The following is a 20841-nucleotide window of genomic DNA, read 5'->3' as shown; positions in this document are numbered from 1 at the left end:
TGTATTTGGGATAATATTGTATTCAGCTGAAATGTTAGTGGCAGAAAACTGAACATATTAATGCACCATTGTGTTCATTGAAAATATTAACTTGAAGAAAGAGCTGTTGCAGGAAGGCCATTCACAGACATTTCTGAGGGTTTCCTAACCTCCAGTTAACTATGTCTGGGAAAATTTTCCCATCAGCATCACAAAGGGTAATCCGATTCTGAAGGCATGATGTCAGCAGCCCTAACGGTGCCATTGTAACAAACACTGGAGTCCAAACAAATGAACCAAGATTGAACTTCCTATGCACACAATCCCTCTGTGCATTTTCCATCTCACAGAAAATAACTGGTATTATATTTAGGATGTATGCATTACCATTTATTTTTGTTGATCAATTGCTGTTAAACTGATAAGCACAAGAAAAACTGCTGAACAGTTTTGTTCTGAAGAAGTATCTCTGTCGTCGCAGAACAGTGTTTTGTGCAGGTTTTAAAACATCGTTCAGCTTAAGTATTTTGTTTTAAAAAGTTGTAGACATTCTCTTCTAAATGCGTTTTTGAAAAGAAAGGTATAATTTCTTCAGCAAACTCAGATGGTTGAGTGTCTTGGGATGAAAGTGATGGTCATTGTATGCCAGGTTGCCTGCGTTAAAGAAAAAGTCATTAGAAAATGAAAAGGGGGGACATCAGCGTTAAAGCAATCGTAATGGCTCCTCCAATATGGTTGAATGTCAGGTTTACTCTGAGCCAGACACAGTCCAAATAGGAGGTTAAGCAACACCAAACTGAAATGGAAGCCCAGGAGGGTGCCAGACCTTGTAGGACCTTTCTGTTTAGGGGTGTCGAAGAGAGCGACGGTCCCTTGTCTTGGCACAGCTTTTGTTTTGCCTGCATGTGCCAGAGCAATTAGTTATGTTAATTACGAGGCCCGTCGATAAATACACTAAATAGATTAGCAGCAGATTGGCTGAGGGCCACACAGGAGGAGTGGCTTATTTGGTGACATCAGCCTGGAAGCTGTTCTTGGAGAGAGTGAGCGAGAGAGGGGGGGGGGGGAGAGAGGGAGAGGGAGAGACAGGGGAAAGTGTCTGTGAGAGAAGGGGAAGGACTGCTGGCCAGAGAGAGAGAGAGGTCTGCTTGGAGATATCTTTTTCCATCTGGGAACCATCTGTGTTTCCTTGGCTTTGGATGAGCCGCTTGGGCTGCTCCGGAGCTCACATATGTGGGAACACAAACACATGCGTGACATATGAAGGCGTGGAGAAAGGGGAAAGAAGGTGGCGAGAAAGCTAGCGCATTACATTTGACGGAGAAAGGAAAACGACTAAACAGGGAGAAGGTGAGGAGCAAAGCTTTCTCATTCTTTTGACTGGGGGAAAATGTGCTTTGTGTCTCTAATTTTTGTATTTTACTCCATTATGCTGTACTCTTTTATACTAACATATCTTCACTCTATCTATTTTTCATTCAAAATTAGGAGACTTGTTATGCCAGCTTTAACTTGTGTGGTAATTTTCTTGCACCCCGTTTAATTGCCCGTTTTTCTTTTTTCATTCTTATGTCTTGATACAACAGATTGCGAAATGATCTTTTACACTACATTTTGGTATCATATTGCTGTGTACAGATGTAGAGTATATATGTGTGACCAGTGTATTGACTCAAAAATGTCTGCTATGCAAGTGTCATTCAGAAATATCTTCTAGATTTAAATCAGGCAGATTTGTTTTCAATCTTGCAGTTTATCTGCTGAGTTTAAAAAAAAGTACAAAGCACATGGTTTTTATCTTGTGTGTAATTGTTTGAAACAAAATTAAATACAAGTAAGAACAGACAGTATCCTTTAATTGGGTCTTCAAGTGTTGTTTCGCTGTGCGTGAGTGTGTGGTCATGCTGTTCTTCTGCATCAGCTCTGCTGGATGTCTTTATCTCACAGTCATCAGGCAGAGTATATGTGGAGAAATACAGATCACTTCCACTTTCCAGGCAAATGCCCTGGAGCGCCGAAGCATTTGGTGGGAGTGGATATCTGTGTTCAAGTCTGCCTGATGCTATCAGGACAGTCTCAACTTTATCGAGCCTTGGATGTTATGCCACACAGTACCATTGTACGGTCTGTAGCCAGGACAGGCAGTGCTGACGAGCAGCTGCAGGATGTCACTTCTGACAGCGTGAGCACTGTGTGTTATTCCTGCAGGCCTTTGTTTTAGACAGAATCACTGTTATTCTTATTCCCTTTGTCATTTCATAATCACCGTTTTTTGTTTTTTTGTTTTGTTTTTTCCCCCACGACAGGTTGAAAATCAAATGCATCTTATTTCAGCAGGCTCTGCTTACAGAGATTTTGCCGATAACAATGACTTTGTTTTATTGGTTTTGCACTTTAATTGTGCTTCTCCACATCTAGAGGGTTCTGTTTTTCCCACTTGTTCTTAGTTGTGCACTGTATAGTAGTAAAATTATTTTTGATGGGAGATGCATGATATATAGTAGCAACTTCTTGTATGCCATGTGATCGACAACTTCTCAAAAGCTGTTTTCTTTTTAAGACATTGCGGTTTGCGAGCTTCTGCTCAGTGGCTTCTGTTGGCAGACACGGAAATTCAGTATCTACTTAAGACGTTCAGCAGGGCACAGTAGATTAGTTACAGTGAGTGGAGATGTGGAATTGGGATCTGGACCCCATTGTATTGCTACAACTGCTTTCAGGTCAAATGATTTGCTCTTAAATAACCATTTTATTGCATGAAGGAGTGTGGTACTCAATGGAGCTTTTGTTGTTCCCACTATATTATGAGGCTGTGAAGAGCTCCTCTGTCATGGGGTCAGGGAGAAAAGGAGCGATGTATTAGAGGTCCTGGGCCGGGTTAGGATAGAAGGCCCAAAGTAATGACCTGCAGCCACCCTTTGTTTCACACCACTTACTGGGATGGATCCCCCAGCCCAGCAGCATGTAGCAATGCACTCAGAGTGGCTTTCTTGCTGTTTGTTTGCATGGGAGGCTGTATGTCTCTTTTTGGCTCTGTCTTTCCTTTGCTCAAGACAGGGAAACGAGATGATTGGGTTAAGGAAGCAGGCTGTCTTGTTTTTCTGGTGTTTGTTTGAGGTGTGAATGTATAATCCTTCAGCACTAAACTGTGGTGAGAGTATTTACCTTGGCTACAGCCTACTTCACATGATCCTGGCCAAACACCTCCTTGTATTTATATATCTCATCAAGCTTTTGCTTCATGTTCATCTTTGAAGATTTGAAGGTTTTGCGTGGATTGGGGGATGGGACTATCACATGGCATTATAATTCAGTTGAACAGATCTTTAGACATAACTGTTAATGCGCTTTGTTCACTGAAGCTATCACTATGGCTGGGTTTTATTCATCAAAACAAAAAGGCGCACCTCCCTCACCTTCCACCTTTCAGACCTGGTGTGCTGCAGAAGCATTGTACCAGAAGGGTCATCATATTTTAACAATGAGAAGAATTGCTATTAATGTGATGATAAACAGCAGTGATACAAAGTGGTAAATTAAAGCAGTGGTTATAAGTATTTTTTATCCATATCATTGAGTTTTTTTACTCTACAAGTTATTAGCAAATTATTCAGTAAGTAGAAAACTTTGGTTTGCTGTGATGTAGAGGAATATTAAAAAGGGAGAAGTGCATGATCTCATAAGTATAGCTTAAGAAACGAGGATGCAAAATTTGAATAAAATGGAAAGTATTTTAGGTTAAGTATCTCTGTATTTTGAGTAAATTTTCTGTGTTCATTTGTATGTATTTAATCTTCCCATGATAACATGGTTAAAAACGGTGATATAAATTTGTTCCATTTTCTTGAATCGTGTAGCTGTGAATTTGGGTATTTTAACCTCCACAGTACATAGTGTCTTTAACAGCAAGATGTAAATTACCTTCACTTGACTTTGCCACTAAGTGTTTTAGCAGCTGGTTCCACTGAGTTGTGATGTCCAGCTCAGATCACATTTTAATAGGGTGGCACTACTGGCCTCAGACCAGTCCCGGGCAGAGAATTCCATGGTTGATAGGGAAAACAAAGTTTGGTTGTCTTTAAGTGGATTGTCAGATCTTTGTAACATGTGTGAGGGTGCCTTGAGTAATCTTTCTGGAGTACAAGTGGGCCGGCACAAAGATTTATGTTACTGGGGTGTCACGCTTTAAAATAAGTGTCAAAATACATATGTCATTCATTGTCATAAGGACAGAAACCTAGTCGTAAAAGCCATTAGTACTTGTTGAAGTTTCGATTTTGTTGTGTAATTTTTGTGGGATCATCTTTCCTGGAGACCTGGATGAAAGACCTGTCGGGGTGGTTTGGAATCTGTGTGATTGATTAGGAAGCAAATCAATTAGGCACGGAGAGGTGAGATGGGGTTGTTTTACAATGGGCAGATAATCTACCAGTTGGGTGCTTCTCTTGGAGGCAAGGACCTCCCTGTGAGACTGTCTTCAGCCTGTCTGGCTGGGAATGATCATAAAATCACATTCTGCCTTCTCTGTTTATTATACATTTATTTTTATCTATGTTTATTAACTGTTCAGTTGCTGAATACTCAGTCCTCCTCATTCAGCCTGTGGCCCACTAACCACACATCATACTTCACTACCTGTGCTGTGCCCCAGGTGTCCGCCATAACCGTTGGCACAAATGTATAGTCAGAGAACTTTTGAACACACCACTGAGGCAGTTCTCAGCTATAACAGCCTAAAGGACCACAGGGAACAGGCATGGGTTTTGGGTTTTCAGATAACAATGTTGAGAGGGGCCGCTATAGGAAATTAAATTTCAATTTGAAATGTATGAGAAGAACTCTCATCAGTTTACCAAACTTCATGCTTTTTAACACTGGAGAGAATTAAACAATTTTGTATCCATAGACATGCATGCATATTATACAAGGTAAGATGGGGCGCAAAGAATGTGTTCCACTGGCTGGCCTTCTGTCGATATGGAAACCTGGCCTCTCCTGTGGTTTGCAGTATTTATGGGTCCTTCCAGGATTCCACGTACTGCTTTCTGTGTTCAAAATGAAATATTTCGAAGTCACAGTTTATAGCAGACATCGGCAACAGTAATGCATGTGCCACTGCCAGTAACTAATTTTCCATCCACCTTCATTTCTCAAGCAATATAGACAGCTCAGTGGCACTGTTTATATAATTATTAACTTGCATAAAGTTTTTCTTTTTTCTAATTTTTTTTTATTCAAGAGAATGCAATGCTGAGAAAATTCCTGCATGTCATTCTCTTTGGATTTCATCACACCTCTGGAGAACATTCAGGCAATGTACTGAGACTAATTTCACAGCAAGAGATTATCCATATTCTTCATGTTATTATGTTTGTTTTGGGATACAGCCAGACCAAGTGTCTGTTGTTATATTTCAAGCAAAAGCTTGGATTTCTGCTGACAGTCTCTCAGTACTGATGATTTGGAGTCGTAACTTTTTTTTTTTTTCGTTTTAGCCTGTCTGCCCTCGGTTTAATAGCCCATCTCCTACTTGTCATGCCTTACTTGCCATACAAACTAACGCGTGCACACATACACAACACTTGCACCTTGTGCTGTGAGTTGTGAATAAAAATGTTGTTCATGTTCTGAGTCAGTTCCTCTATTCCTGGTGTGCCAACTCTGTGAGCAGAGGAGTGCCTTCCTTAAACAAACACTTAGCCTCCCAGGCCATTTTTCCTCTCCGCAACTTAAGCCCTTCTACTTAAGCCTGGAAACTCAACAAAGGAGCGTTAAGAACTAAGCCCATAGCTACCACTGTTAAACAAAGAGTGTAATATACAATAGTAATTGCAAGAGTAATATACAATATTCATACTTTATTAATCCCCATGGGGAAATTCCCCCAGATTGCCGTTGCACTGAACGTGTCTTTGTATTGTGGGAGGAAACCCACACGAACATGTGGAGACCAAGCTCACCTTCTTTTACACTGTGAGACAGCAGCGCAATACCTTTTGACACTGTGTCCACACATGGTTTTGAATTAATGATTAAATTGCTTCTTTTTTGTTACTGATAAATAATTTTGAATTGTTAAAATATCTGGTTACACTTTTAAAAAGCAGGATCGAAAACTTCCATTTTTTGAAGAAAGACTACTTTTCCATACTCAGCTGATACTCCTGTCCGCTGCTAGGTCAATAAACTTTCATAGCTAGTAGCGTAGTGTTTTGTATTGTTTTCTTTGGATTCAAAGGTCACAGGTTCAATCCCCACCTCTGGCTGTAGTACCCTTGAGCAAGGTCCTTATCCTAAATTGCTCCAGTAAAATTAGCCAGCTGTATAAATGGCTAAATAATCGTAACCTTAACATTGTAAGTTGATTTTGAGGAAAAGTTTCAACATGTAAAGTGTGTCTTTATCTTTTTCATGGCTTCATAGAAACTCTTGCTGCTTCCCATAGGAAAAACTGACTGTTTTGACTTGCTGAATTTGCTTTTTCCTAAATAAATGATCTCTCTTCCTCTGTCAGTAACAGGAAGCTTTGTTACAGGAGTCTTCTGTTGTCCAGTATTGCTCACTTCTCTGGTGCTCTTACACATTGTACTGTATTGATGATTGAATTAAGTTTCTGTGTTCACAGGAATGTAAACTCTAATTGGAGTGTCTTTTAAATGTATGACAAGAAAGCAATACAGGAAACTTGGTTTGTGCAGAAGGAGATTAAATAAACAGTGCCTTTTAAATGCATAATATTGTAAACATGAATGGAAAAAATAGTGGCACTGATTTAGTAACTATTTATATAGTGATGGTTCTGCAGCGTTTTTATGCTGTGCAGTGTATGGGATCGTAGCTTTCGGAGCATTGGTCTTCATCTGGTCTTCACCTGTCTGTAGGCCCAGTGCCAGCAGATGAAAAATGAAGGGAGCCCATGTCTGTATGCCAGAATATCAGAGAGCTTTTGTTGAGGAAACATACAGAGTTTACGAAGTCCTTTGGAACTGTTTTCTGCTTGTTTTTTAACAATGTGTTTATGAGCAACTTGGAGGGTGGCTGTGTCCGTTGCTGTAAATTCAATTAATCCCCAGGGTTGTTTTATGGTTGATTTTGGTATATTGGTAGCTCATTACTTTTTAAATATATAATCAAATTGTAATGCATCCTGGTTTCATAAAATAAAAACACTACCATCAAAATTTGGCATATACCAATAAATTATGGTTTCCTCTGAATACCCAATAAAGTATTTGGGTATTCAGAGGAAATTGGAAAATCTTAATTGTAGGATTCTGTGGTTCAGCTGATCTACTGATCAAGACTGTGTTCAGTTTTTATATGAAATGATTGTGTATTCAAAGCTCAAATAATTGGAAAGTTATTAATGGCTTTTGTGTGTTTCTTTGTTGCAGCTCACATGAATTATCTTATCCAGCAGTGAATGCTCATCTGTGTGGCTTATGCAGATGAAAATCTTTTCATGTAGGGTTCTTTAATAATCGTGTCTTTTCTGTTGTCACTGCTAACAGGCTTAATGCTATTATAAAAATATATGCATGTCTGGCAGCTGAAAGAAGGAGCTGTGCCTGTCTGCTATTGATTGGAAAGTTGACCCCAAATGTGCATGCTGCAGTTGAACAAAGGCATGAACATTATTTGTGCAGTTGTCTGTAAAAGGGGGGAAACTTAAACCTGTTGCTTTGCTTCGATGGAGAGTGGGTGATGATGATGATGATGGCTTAGCTGAGAGCGTGGGGGTGGGGGGAGGCAGGAACAGATGTGCGGCGCATTGTCATTGGGGGCGGACAGGCAGGGACCAGGTGCTGCCTTTGTTTGTGCCTTAGCCTTCTCTCTCTCTGACGCACTCCGAGTCGCGTGTCGTGGGCCTCCCCCCACCTCCCTCCCCCCCATTTTCTCCATCTCCCTTGGACAAGAATCTAGAGCCTTCTGTCTCTTTTCTCTTGTCACAGGTGACTGTTGGGGGCCCCAGCTGGCTAGCTCTTGCCCGATTAGATCCATATGGTGGAGAGAACAGGGGAGTGGTGGGGGGTGGGGCAGTGCGAGCATCACTGCGGCCAAGGAAGGGATACTTTAACCCTTTTCTGTCCGTGGCCTTGGAGTCTTTCCTTTGCACAGGTTTGTAGACAGTTGATGAAGGCTGTCAGCAGGACAGTCATGTGTCTTTAAAAGTAAGTAACAGAACTTCCAGCACAAATGTGTTTCTGGACATCTAAATACAAGAAAAGGACACGCAGAAGATGCTTTGCTGCTTTAAAGGATTAGTAGGAAAGTTGTCTTTGCTTTTCTCTTGTCTTCCTTTTCACAGTAGGACGTGGGAAAGGTAAAACTGTTGTCGGTAATTGATGAAGTGTATTTCTGTGATATTATGTAGCTGTGCATTTAGATGTGGTGAATTATGGTACATGGATACACTTTAAAAGTTGAGAATAAGCTCAGGCTGACCACGTGCATGAATATGTTGTGTTGCTGTTGGGGGGAGGGGGTGAGGAGGCTGTCAGGCACCAGGTGGAAAGCTCTGTGTTAGACTCCCTTAGTGTCCATCCCTGTTTTGTGTAAGCTTGACCTGATGGTTGAATGCTTCAGAGACACACTGGGGATTTAAAACATAGGTCTCCTTACTTTCAGCACACTGCGAAAACAAAACTGAAGTCTTAAGGGGTGAAACGCCTGCAGGCAGAGAGAAAACAGCAGCATTTCATTCCATTGTCTTTTTTTATTTTGTTGAACCACAAAATCTTGTTTTCAGAATTTTTTTTGGTGCTTTATTTGAAGCACATCAAAATACTACACCTTTTCATCACTCAACAGCAGTCAGATCAGTTTTTTTACATATATAATTAGTACCATTCTTTTAATCAGAAGCTATCTAGCTGTTGTCTAGCATTCAAAATGGAAAAATCTAATTACAAAATATTACATCTATTATTGTATCTCTATTTTATTTCTGTTTTTAACTGAGTTATCTGTTTATCCAGCTGTATGCTTCCATGCTGATTGGGCTCAAATATTGCAACCACCTGTAACTTAAGCCATTTCATGGGGTTCATCTTGCCTGTTGATTAGTTGGCTTACTGGGCCTTTTCCTTACCCAGCAAAGATGCTCTGGACAGTATACTTATCTGATGACATCTCATGCATGTATGAACTGGTGAAGTTGTTGGTTCTGTTGTCCTTCAGTGATCGAAGTCCACCTGGGCCAAGCGAAACAGTCTGTGAGGGTTGCCATGTACCCCTTTGCATGGATTTTTACAGCAGTAGTCACCTTCCCTGGCTTTGGCCTGATGCGCCTATGTATCACTAAATTCAGCTGCCTGCTTAATGTCACAACAGATGCTTATAAAGTTCCGAGCCACTGTACATATATGAGATATGCATGTTTCACCATCCCTGAGCACAACTTTAATGACACCTTTTTCTGTGGGGGCAGTGGGTGGAGTAGTGGTCAGAAGTGCTGCCCTTCGAAGTTGTAGGTGCAAATCCCACCGCCTGCTGTAGTAACATGAGCAAGGTACTTATTGCAAATTGCTCCAGTCATAATTACAGAGCTATATAAATGGATAAATAATTGCAGGTAACGTAACATTGCAAGTCACTTTGGAGAAAAGCATGAGCTAAATGAATCAATGTAAACGTGTGGCACACAGCCCTTCGCATGACTTCAGTGTTATGTTCTTGTAAAGAAAAGGTTACAATGGCACAAATCTCCGTGCCATTGCTTCTTGTTTTCTGATGCAGATTATGCCCATGAAGATATTTTCTTGTCTAAAAGACCTACAGTTTCAGTTTGATGTGTAAGCTATCAAAAAGAACACTAATTTTTGTCAATGTAGAAAACACATTAAAGCAAAATTTTGAAAAATTAAAAGAAAAAATTGGAAAAGGAATATGTTTCTTCTTGAAACATTTGGATCACAGTGTCAGACATCTTCCTTTTTAAAGATCAGTGCTTCTCTAAATATCTTACTATAAATAAGGGGAAGTGTAAGACTCTAGTGGTATTTCAAAGTGAACAGTGTTATACATTTTCTCTCACCATCTCACTGTACAGTACTTCCATCTAGCTTTCCCTGACTTTGGGACATTAAAGGCTTAAGGGTCCCTGTTCTTAGTACTTTCCATGAACCGTTGTTGCCATAATGCAGTAAGTTCACAGGTGGGCAGCTATCGGTGTGATATTTTTTGCTTGTCATTACGGCATTTGCTTCTTTAACCAAACTGGTGACAGGTGGCAGTCGGGCGTGCTGACCAAATGCTGTTTAGATCAATAGTTACTCTGGATGGCACCCAAGAACAAAAAAGCAAGAAATTGATTCAGTGAACTGACAACAGTAGATTAGAGACTACATTCTACATTTCATCCTAATGGTTGCAATGAGCCCACATGCAATTTTATTTCAAGCTGTGTCTCCAGCAACTGTTTGGCATTTGCTTCGCCGCTACAGTATGACCTGTTATATGATCTGGGGGGTTTGACTTCAATGTCATGGTCCTTTCCATGTAAGAACCGTTTTGTTTTATGCTCCAATCCTTTCTGTCTCATTTTATCTAAATAAAGATGTTATATGGGCTCAGAATGCAGTTCATGAACCTGGTGCGAACTGCAGTGCTGTAAATGTAATACATTTATTCATTTAGCACATGCTTGTCTCCAAAGTGGCAAACAAACAAAAATGACATCAGCATAGTCTTGTGTCCTGTCTGCAGAACTGAGGTACACCTGATAAGTTTGTGTCCAGTATGAAAGCAAATGCAATTAGTTAAATTAGCAAGGACCTCTGGACAAATATGAGAGCGCCAAGGTAAGGCCAAGAGGTGTTCAAGTGTAAAACAGGAGATGGTGGACACTCGTATCACTCTGGAGAATGGGGTACCATCAGTGTTAAAATTGTAAAACTTTTCTTGAATTAACCTGACCCAGTGTTTACATTGGCTGAGAACCTGTGTCAGCTGAACTTTTGCATGTGTCACCTATGTTGGCAGGTAATATGGTTAATTACTTCAGATATATAATAAAAAATTAAAAACCTCCAGAAAGATATGTTGGCAAAACAAAATACCATGAAATAACACACCTTTCTTTCCCACAAACATTCTCAAAAGCAGGGTTTTCTTATGGCAGAGTGCTTCCTCATTAGCACTGTTTCTCTGGATCTCAGTCCAGTTTAGGGGTAGATGACATCTGGCTAATTCAGGGAGCGAGGTCTTTCTTCCCCTTTTTTATGTCAGATAATAGACCTGCACTTAACGAAGGAAAACTGTGTGCTTACTGGCATCACTCTTTTCTTGGACTCCAACCCAAGTGACTCATGCCTGCACTGTGTATCTGTTTGCTCAGTTTTTTATTCTGTGGATAAGATGGCTTTCTGATGTGTTTCCTTTCCACTATTTAATCACTAATTTTGATCTGTTGTGCAAACGCACATTCAGACCTAGTAATCTGGATGAGGTCATGGAAGAAGTTAAGGGAGTCTTCTTTTTGTGTGTGTGTGTGTGTGTGTGTATATGTGTGTGTGTTTACTAACAGCTGTGGGACTTCAATTTGCACAGCTGACTCTTGCTTTCTTACTTGTTCAGTTCAAGGAGCAAAGAAGAGTCCTGCCATGCCTGGTTCTCCTGTGGATGTGAAAGCTCATTCCAGATCAGCGCCCTCCACCATGCCACCCTTGCCCTCCGTCAATCCTAGTGGCACCAGGCCCGTCTCCTTTCCCTCTGCCACATGTGGGTAACCTGAGTTCATACGCAAGCTCTCCTACATACGTGGGTTAGATTTTGGCTTCTTTTTGGCTCTTTGAGTTGGTGTGGTGATATGATCTAATGAAGGATTTGTACAGTTACAAATAACTGCATCTAAAAAGTAATGAATACAAACTAAAACATTGTTATTTGAAAGGCTTAAGTTGTGTACTTTTGAAACAATTCTGAAATCACTGTTTTCATTTCTTTCCCTAGTAACCAATGGGATCCATCACTCTCCACCCACTCTGAATGCAGTTCCCTCCCCACCTCAGCGATACAACAATGGACCTTCCTCATCCTCTTCATCGCTGGGAAACCAACAGCTTCCAGCAACTTGTGGTGCCCGTCAGCTCAGCAAGCTGAAGCGCTTCCTGACCACATTGCAGCAGTTCGGCAACGACATCTCACCTGAGATTGGAGAGAGTGTACGCAGCCTGGTGCTGGCGCTGGTGGTGAGTGTCCGTAGGTGTTCTGGACGTTCGTCCAATTCATTGTCACCTTTACTTACTGCTGGGAATCAGAGAGCAACAAGCACACTTTGCCCTTAGGTGGTTTGCAGAGAGTGATGACTTCTTGCAATGTACCTGGAATTACAAGGTACACTAATTTGTATTGTCTTTCTTCGCAGAACTCTACAGTCACCATTGAGGAGTTCCACTCCAGGCTGCAGGAGGCCACCAACTTTCCTCTGCGGCCTTTTGTGATTCCCTTCCTCAAGGTACAGATCCATCATTAACATTCAGAGGAATGCAACTCACCCCGTTTTTCCCAGAATAGTTCAATAAAACAACTCTCATGTTGGCTGTCGATATGAGCCTTTCACATACGGTCTGACATGTCATGTCAGACATCAGTCATGTCTTGTTCTAAATATAGCTTGAAATCCCTGGTCTGTGCTGAAGTATATTTGGGGGTAACCCTTACATCATATAGTCTGCCCTCTAAAATCTGCTGCCAGTTCCCAGGCTGTTTGCAATAAGAATCCTTCAGTTTTTTTTGTTTTTAATTGTCATTTGCTTACAATGAAAAGATCTTGCATGCAACAGTGTTTCACCCTTGAATGTAGATTTTAGTTTAGGTTTAATTTTATACAAGAAATTTGCTTTTACCTGTTGACAAACCAACTTTTGAGCACGTGGTTATTATTGATTATCAGTTATTTGCAATGTGTGAATTCTGTTGTGTAATACTTCTCTAATACCTCAGATTAGCATATGTGAAAAAATCTGAAAGTGTAAAAGGGATCTCAGTTTTGAAGAGAAGCTATAATTTTTCTCTCCATTATTTATTATAATACCCGCATTGGAATTTGAAACAAAGTACCTCCTCAGTGGTTTACTCCAAGAGCTCGGAAGTGTGAAACACAACTATAAAATATTTTTTGCTCCTTTTTATTGGCTCAGTGCAGCATATGGGCTCCACATTGCATTAATGCGAACATTGAGCTCCGAGGGCGCCTTAAATCTTGTTTCCGCCCGTGGAAGACGGTTAAATGACAGACAGCATATGTGCTGAAGCCCCGAGTAGAGGAAAGAGGAAGTGGGTGTAATTATGCACACTGGGGCCTGTTTCTCATTATGCAGAGAACGCCTGCATCCACTCACCGTGCCCTGCAGTGTCTCCCCCAGTCTCGCCGAACAAAGACAAAACACTGCGGCGCTGCTCACTTTGCCTTGTATGAGCAAAGAATCCATGCAATTCTGTTTCTTCTGCGCTGGTCCGTTGAGTCAGTTTGGATTTTAGCCGTGTAATGTAAATGGCCTGAAACCCCAAACAATTTATTTTGGTGCCGTAATTCCTGTGAAATGCAGAGTGGAGGGGAATGATGATATAGAAACTCTGGGTTATATTAACCAGATGCCATTCATGTAGGCGCCACAGTAGGAGGTTGTGTATGTGGAATAAGTGAGGCTCTGGTTCCACTTGGGGAGTTCTGCTCTGTTTCTGCTCTTGTCTTCCTTACCCCCAGTGATCTCTGACTCGTTCCGTGCCTCCTGTTCCCCAACAGGCCAACCTGCCCTTACTGCAGAGGGAGCTGCTGCACTGCGCCCGAGCTGCCAAGCAGACGCCCGCCCAGTACCTGTCTCAACACGAGCACCTGCTTCTCAGCACTACGCTGGCTGCATCTCCTTCAGACTCCTCAGAACTGCTGTTGGAGCCCAGTGAAAGCGCCAAGCGGCACAGCCCCAGCAGGTGAGTCTCTCTGCAACCCCCACTCTTTACTTCTCCCATCTGCATCCTAAGACTGGTAACCGTTACATGTTTACAACAGTGGGCAGACCTTTTTAAACAAGTGAAAATGGAATACGCTCATCTCTTACATAACGATATCCTGTACAACAAAAAAAAAAATGCTACAAAGTCTGTAAATATACACTCTTTTTCATACAGTGGGCTTATTATTTAAATACAACAGCATTTTTGCCTGTTACATGGTCATTTTACTTTCACAATAAATATTTTATTCTGACGGGGGTGCGGTGGTGCGGTGGGTTGGACCGGGTCCTGCTCTCCGGTGGGTCTGGGGTTCGAGTCCCGCTTGGGGTGCCTTGTGGTGGCCTGGCGTCCCGTCCTGGGTGTGTCCCCTCCCCCTCCGGCCTTACGCCCTGTGTTACCGGGTAGGCTCCGGTTCCCCGCGACCCCGTATGGGACAAGCGGTTCCGTGTGTGTGTGTGTGTGTGTGTGTGTGTGTGTGTGTTTTATTCTGTGCAATGGCTTCTATCAGATATCGTGAGTCAGGTGCACATCTGGTGGCAAACCCAAATGGATCTACTTCTTCATTGATGTCACTCTCTGTATTTGCCAGCTAAATCTCTTGTATTAACTTTTAAATTACCTTGAAAACAATAACCACTAGCGTCCAAATAGGATTCAAAAGGACTCTTTTAACATAAGTATTGGATAGAGAGAGATTCCTTCATAACATACCAACCGTATATTTGTCTTACTTTCTTACTTTTCCTCACCTGTTTCTGAACACTGTGACAAACTCAATCAATTACAACCGTCAGTTAATACAGTTAAATAAATATACATCAAGGTAAATATAAATAAATCAAATCGCAAATTCAATATTATCATGATTATTAATTCATTAACTGATGCTTTTCTAGAGAGTGACATACAGTGTTAAACTACTTAGAATTTTTTTTACTCATTTATACGGCTTGGTGATTTACTCAAGCAATTAGGTCGAGGGTACCAAGTTCAGGGGTACTACAGCGGGAGCAAGATTCAAACCCAGGTCCTTTCGTTGCAAGCCTCTAACCACTACGTTGCCCTTAATACTAACGTTGAGATAAACTGTAAACATGCATACTATTAGTTTATTTATTTAAATTATAACTTTTATATCATGAATAGCATAAGCAAAGCCTCAATTTTGTAATCAGATTCATTAACTGGTGAGCATGTATATAAATGCTACATAGCACCTCTAATGGCATAGTGACCATGTGTTTTGCAGACTGATACAAGCAGTGTCCTTAAGATCTTTTTTTTCTTTGTATCATAAACATCCACGTGCGAAATTGTCATGGTCTCCATCCACAGAGTACCCCTCTTTACACATTTTACTTCCAGGATGAGATCCACACCTTTGCAACCCTTCAAGCAGTTATTGATAATGAGTAAATTAAAATATTACATTAAAAGACAGGGTAGAAACAGTAATTTTTGCTACAAATAGAGAATATGTTGGGGTTACTATTGCCATGCACAAAAATGCTTTTTATTTTGGTATGTGACATAAGTTTCATATTCTTCACTTTAAAATAATGGTAAATTGATCTCGTCACACAGGGAATTTACTTTAGGGGTGATTTCTTGTAACTAATTAGCCTTCTTATATGATTGATTGTTGGACGTGATAGTGTTTGATGTGTGTTTGTGGGACTTAGTGTTTTTCTTTTATTGTGCATAGGGGTAAAGAGAATGGCTTTCACGAGCGTCCGCAAGGTCCCCTGGAGCCTCCAGCCAAACGTATTTGCACGATTAGTCCTGCCCCCCGGCACAGCCCTGCTCATCCCCTGCCCCTCAGTGCCCAGCTGCACCCCACACCTCCACCCTTGCAGCATTATGCCCTGGAAGACATTGCCGTTCCCCACTTGTATCGAGAACCTCAAAGACTTCTGGAACTCAGGGATCTGAAGGATAGGCCACGCCTCCAAGGTAAACATGAGCTGATTAGGTTGTTTCTTTTTTGGATGGATTTCTTTATTGATCATCGGCTTATTAATATTAATACATACTCCATTTTAAATTCAGCAGTGAAGCAAGCATTCACTTATTGGATAGACAGCTTTTGTATGTGTATTTTAATTCATGCTATGTGTGAAGCTATTGATCATAAGTGAAACTGAGTTCACATGACACCAGTTATTTGATAATCTATATGTTTTTTTAGCCAGCTAGGTAGCTGATGCCTTTTTCGAAAACAACTTACAGGATGGGTTAATAGAAATTAAAAAAAACTTTTATGGGGTTGCATGGTACTAATCACTTCATGACAGACCAGGATGAGATTCTGTGTTCCACATGAAAAAAAAATCACCCTACACAGACATAAACCTTCAACAATTCAGTACATTTTTCATATAATGCTTTGTTCAACAAAGTGGCACAGCATTTTCTGTTAACATAAATACTGATGAGGAGACAAAGAAATTATCTAAACTTTCAAGGTTTTAAGATTTGTTCTATGTATGTGGTGTTTGAAGTCTGACATGAAATGGCACATAAGAAAGCAGTACTTGTACTTCCCAGTCTTTAAAAAATGCCAAACTACATGGCTTTAAGGTTAACGCATTCTTAGAAATTTGGTTCCTCTTATCTCTTCATTTCGACGTGTGAAATTAACTACAAACACACTGTGGTGAATGTAGTTTTTTATGGAAAACAGCAGGAATGAGTCCATTATGCTCCTTTTTTACATCTGTGTAAATAATCTCTGATGTCTTCTGTTTTCAGTTTCTATGCTGTCATGTTGAAACTCTAACATTCTTGATAAACTGCGATATAGTCAGGATCACCATGAGCTATTGACCATACTGGCTATGCTAGCAGGTACCATAGTTGTTGAGGACATGCATCTGTTAGCAGGACATTGCTGGTTCAAGCCTCAGGAGGTGCTCTAGTTTTGTACTGTTGAGATGAGTTCTGAACGGTTCAGTTCATTTGGTATTTTGAACTGTTTACAAGGGCAAAGTATAAAAATCAGATGTTCCAAGGCTGTATTGTGTTTGTGGGCCAAGCAGCCATCTACAGGAGCCTCTGGGAGCTGTAAACCATGCTGTGATGAAAAGCAGCCTGGGAGTGCAGGGAACCCAGGGGGTTCAGGGGGCCAGAACCGTATTGACCTGGACTGTTTAGAGGCAGGCCACTCCACTCAGCCTGACCGGCTCCTTAGCGGAATGTAGCTGCCATAGCTGTTCCAGACATGGACCGACTGACAACTCTGTATTGGTGTGGAGGATGAGGCAGGGAGAGGAGGAGGAGAAGGTGAAAATGCTTGGTTGGGGGGGCGTTGACAGCTGAGTACCAGATGTTAGCTGTCCAGCAAGCTAGAGTCTGGTGCTGGCATCTGGTTTTCATCAGAGGCCTCTCCTCTGGAGTGGAGCCTTGACAGAGGCGCCCTGATCTGTGCCACCATGCAGAGCACATGACATCTCCCTGCCAGCACAGGAAGGCATTTCAGTGCCCAGAAAAAGAACATCTTGTTCACTATGCTTTCTAATTCTTGAAGCAGCCATGTTGAAAAAGTGAGTCTGCAGTTCATAACTATTTTTTTTAAACCTTAATTATGAATGTTTTTTTCTTCCCCTTAGCATTCATAAACTGTATGTTCTTATGCCATATTTAACCTCAATGAAGAAGGGACCATTTTACTTTCCACTACTGAGATCCAAACATTTTATATTAGGTGAGATTGTTTTAGTAAACACACTTTCTGAACCGCTTGTCCCATACGGGGTCGCGGGGAACCAGAGCCTACCCGGCAACACAGGGCGGAAGGCCAGAGGGGGAGGGGACACACCCAGGACAGGACACCACTCCGTCGCAAGGCACCCCAAACGGGACTCGAACCCCAGACCCACTGGAGAGCAGGACCCGGTCCAACCCACTGTGCCACGAGTGCTTAATGTTTTGATGTTTGATGAGCTTCTCAGCATTACGGCTAGAGAGTTAACTTTGCTCTTCAGAATATCCCGCAGCTTCTTGAATGTCATTTTTATTTTTATATTTTTTAATATTATGTTTCAAACAGGTACCAATGGAGCATACCGTGAAGATCCAGTGGACCATAGACTTACAGAGAGAGAGTGGGCAGATGAGTGGCGGCATCTTGATCATGTGAGACCAGTTTTTTATCGTTTTATTTTTAATATAGAAATTTAAAAGCTCTGTCTCTTTGTGTGAATCCAGTGTTTGATTTAACATTTTTTTTACTGTTAGGCTGGCTGTTGTAATTTGCTGCACTGAGCATTGACAGAAAAACCATAACATCAACCAGTGTTTAAGTGAATTGGCTTTCACTGTTTTTCTTAGCAAGATGTGAAATCACCCATGCAGAGTACACTGACAAATAGCTGCTTGGTTATAAACATGCCACCACCCCTCTAGTCATTCTACTTCACATGGAGTAACTCAGACAGAATTTTTTAAAAGAAATTTGTGAGTATGTGACATTGATTGACCAGCAATTACATATGTGATTTCATGTTCTGCACTGTGGAGGCTGTCGTCATTACTGACTCTTCTCTGACTCCATACTGACATTGTCTTTGTGGCCACAGGTTCTAAACTGCATCATGGACATGGTGGAGAAAACCCGGCGCTCTGTGAGTGTCCTGCGCCGCTGCCAGGAGTCGGACCGTGAGGAGCTGCACTACTGGAGGAGGCGTGCAAGTGAGCAGGACGAGGCCAGCAAGAGTGGGCAGCCGTCCACCAAATCTCACAGCCCACACCTCGGGGAAGGAGGCCATACTGGTAAGTCCTCTTGTCAGGCTTAACTTGAGAATAAGACCCATCACAGTAGTTCATTTTGCAAACAGGACATCCCCTGAGGTACAATCCCAGTGCAAGCAGAAATTAAGTTATGAATTTGAGCACTGCCGAAAGGGTCACTGAAGTTTAAAATGGGATTTTACAATACATCAGGTTTCTTACATGACATCACAGGGATACTGGTAATATCTATTAAGTTAATAAATTATGTACCTCTCCAAAAACACAAATGGTATCCCTGCCAGGTAAGGATGCCACTAGTCAAGCTATTTAATCAACTTTTAATCTTTTTTTTTTCTTAACAAATTGTTCTTTTGTTGATAATATTATTAATGTAAGTTTGTACAGTTACTTTTTAAATAATATTATTTACATTTGTTTGTTGGCTCAATTATGTATTCATGTTTGAAGTGGTATATTTCACTTATAGCAATGATAAGAAAATGATTTCCCCACAAGAAGAGTAATAAAAACAGCTTGCTGCATAACAACAAGGAGTACAGCAGGATGGCATGCTGGATATGGCTCAAGCATGCCTAGTGGTACATGGCTACAACAGGTGCCAGCACACCCCATCCAGATCAGGACAGAAGGCAAGGCTGTCGTCTTCAGAACCAGGGCCATCTGCACGCTTTGCCTGTCCAGGCAGCCTGCTCAGAGAAGCTGGCCTTATGCAGTTCTGCCACACGCCTGCCTTGCAGCAGAGATGCTTTTAAAATCTGGTTCTCCTTCTCTGCCACAGAAGGCCTGAGGGAGTTTGCGCTGAGGCCAGGTCCCGGATACGTGCCGGATGAGATCTGGAGAAAAGCTGGTAAGGGTGCAGAGTAGAGCTCAGGCTGCATTTCCCCATGAACCAGCCTCCCAGTCCCTGACTGTGGAGGACTCTGATCTGTTGATCACTGACCTCCTTGTCAGAAGCAAGGGTTGTACTTGAGAATATGGGACAAAGAGGCATTCTGAACTGTCCTCTATGTTTGAGTGCTGGTGTGTAAGTCGAAAGCGCCCGTTTGGCTTTAGATCATGTATTTTTCTATCAACCTGATATCTTTCTTATAAGCAACTTGTAATGTTAGACGTGTTGTAGGATCGTTGCAGTTATTTACTCGTTTATACTGCTGGGTATTTTCACTGGAGCAATCGAGGTGAAGCATCTTTATCAGTAATACTAAAGCAGTAGGTGGATTAAAACTCAAGACCTTCTGAGCTGCAAGGTGATTGACCTAACTACTACCCACCTGCTGTGTCTCTTTAGATTAGTCTTACACCAACCTTATATACAGCAGGTTTGCAGGTTCGGGTTCAAATGGATTTTTATGGATTCCTTTGCTAATTATGTCCAACCCTTCACATTAAACACTTATCTGAAAAGACTGAACGTTACAATTTTTTCATAGTTATTAGGCATTTGATTTCAAAGCATATAAATATGCACTTTTTTAGTGAAAAGAACTGCACAAATACTTATCTCTTTCCTATTTTACATCATGTTTTTCATCGTATCCTTGCTTCAGACAAAATCATTTGTTAACTTTTAACCAGTATGAGGTTTTGTGAAGGGCAGGTAACCTTGTAGGGTAAAGTTTTTGTACCAGCTAGGGGGGTTTGCAGACGTCCTGCAGGATCTTGATGCTGGTTCCTCCTCCCAGAGGAGGCTGTTAACGAAGTGAAGCGGCAGGCGATGGATGAGGTCCAGAAGGCTGTGGCTGAGGCAGAGCAGAAGGCATTTGAGATGATTGCTGCTGAAAGGGCCAAGATGGAGAAGACCTTGGCTGAAGCCAAGAGGAAGGCCACTGAAGATGCCTTCCAGGTCATCAATGAGCAGGAGGATTCCAGTGAGGTGAGTCACTATGCGTATAGACACATGCATAAACACATATGGTCTTGGCCTATTTAATATTTTTAGGGAATTTCACTGGTGTACCATGCAGTGAAGTCTCCAAGAAAGCTACAAAGCTAAATTTAGTGTTAGAGTTTGTGCGAGAATGGAGAGGGGAGAAAGTTGTAGGAAAATTTCAGGTATTGACATGAAACAAAATTGAAGTTAGTCTTACTCTATTTTATTATGTTATCTCGGGCAACTTAGACTTTACAGTACTTGGCCAGTAGGAAACTAGTATT

The 20841-nt window shown here is 41.5% G+C and overlaps 1 protein-coding gene across 3 annotated transcripts in view; it reads left to right on the top strand.

Annotated features, from left to right (window-relative positions):
- cbfa2t2 (CBFA2/RUNX1 partner transcriptional co-repressor 2) overlaps positions 1-20841 on the top strand; it is a 32810-nt gene that overhangs the window by 10516 nt on the left and 1453 nt on the right. The window contains exons 1-10 of one of the 3 annotated variants that reach the window (XM_018726015.2): positions 1052-1329; positions 11557-11700; positions 11932-12170; positions 12347-12436; positions 13727-13911; positions 15641-15888; positions 17984-18069; positions 18513-18705; positions 19466-19534; positions 20370-20560. In XM_018726015.2, the coding sequence (XP_018581531.1) occupies positions 11583-11700; positions 11932-12170; positions 12347-12436; positions 13727-13911; positions 15641-15888; positions 17984-18069; positions 18513-18705; positions 19466-19534; positions 20370-20560 (1419 nt within the window). In that variant the 5' untranslated portion in view covers positions 1052-1329; positions 11557-11582. Of the gene's footprint in view, positions 1-1051; positions 1330-9463; positions 9491-11556; positions 11701-11931; positions 12171-12346; positions 12437-13726; positions 13912-15640; positions 15889-17983; positions 18070-18512; positions 18706-19465; positions 19535-20369; positions 20561-20841 lie in introns of those variants that run through there. The other 2 variants (XM_018726016.2, XM_018726014.2) reach the window with 2 other exon arrangements.

This window comes from Scleropages formosus, chromosome 22 (assembly GCF_900964775.1).
Source record: "Scleropages formosus chromosome 22, fSclFor1.1, whole genome shotgun sequence".
Classification (NCBI taxonomy): domain Eukaryota; kingdom Metazoa; phylum Chordata; class Actinopteri; order Osteoglossiformes; family Osteoglossidae; genus Scleropages; species Scleropages formosus.
This window is presented reverse-complemented; position numbering and strand designations above follow the sequence as displayed.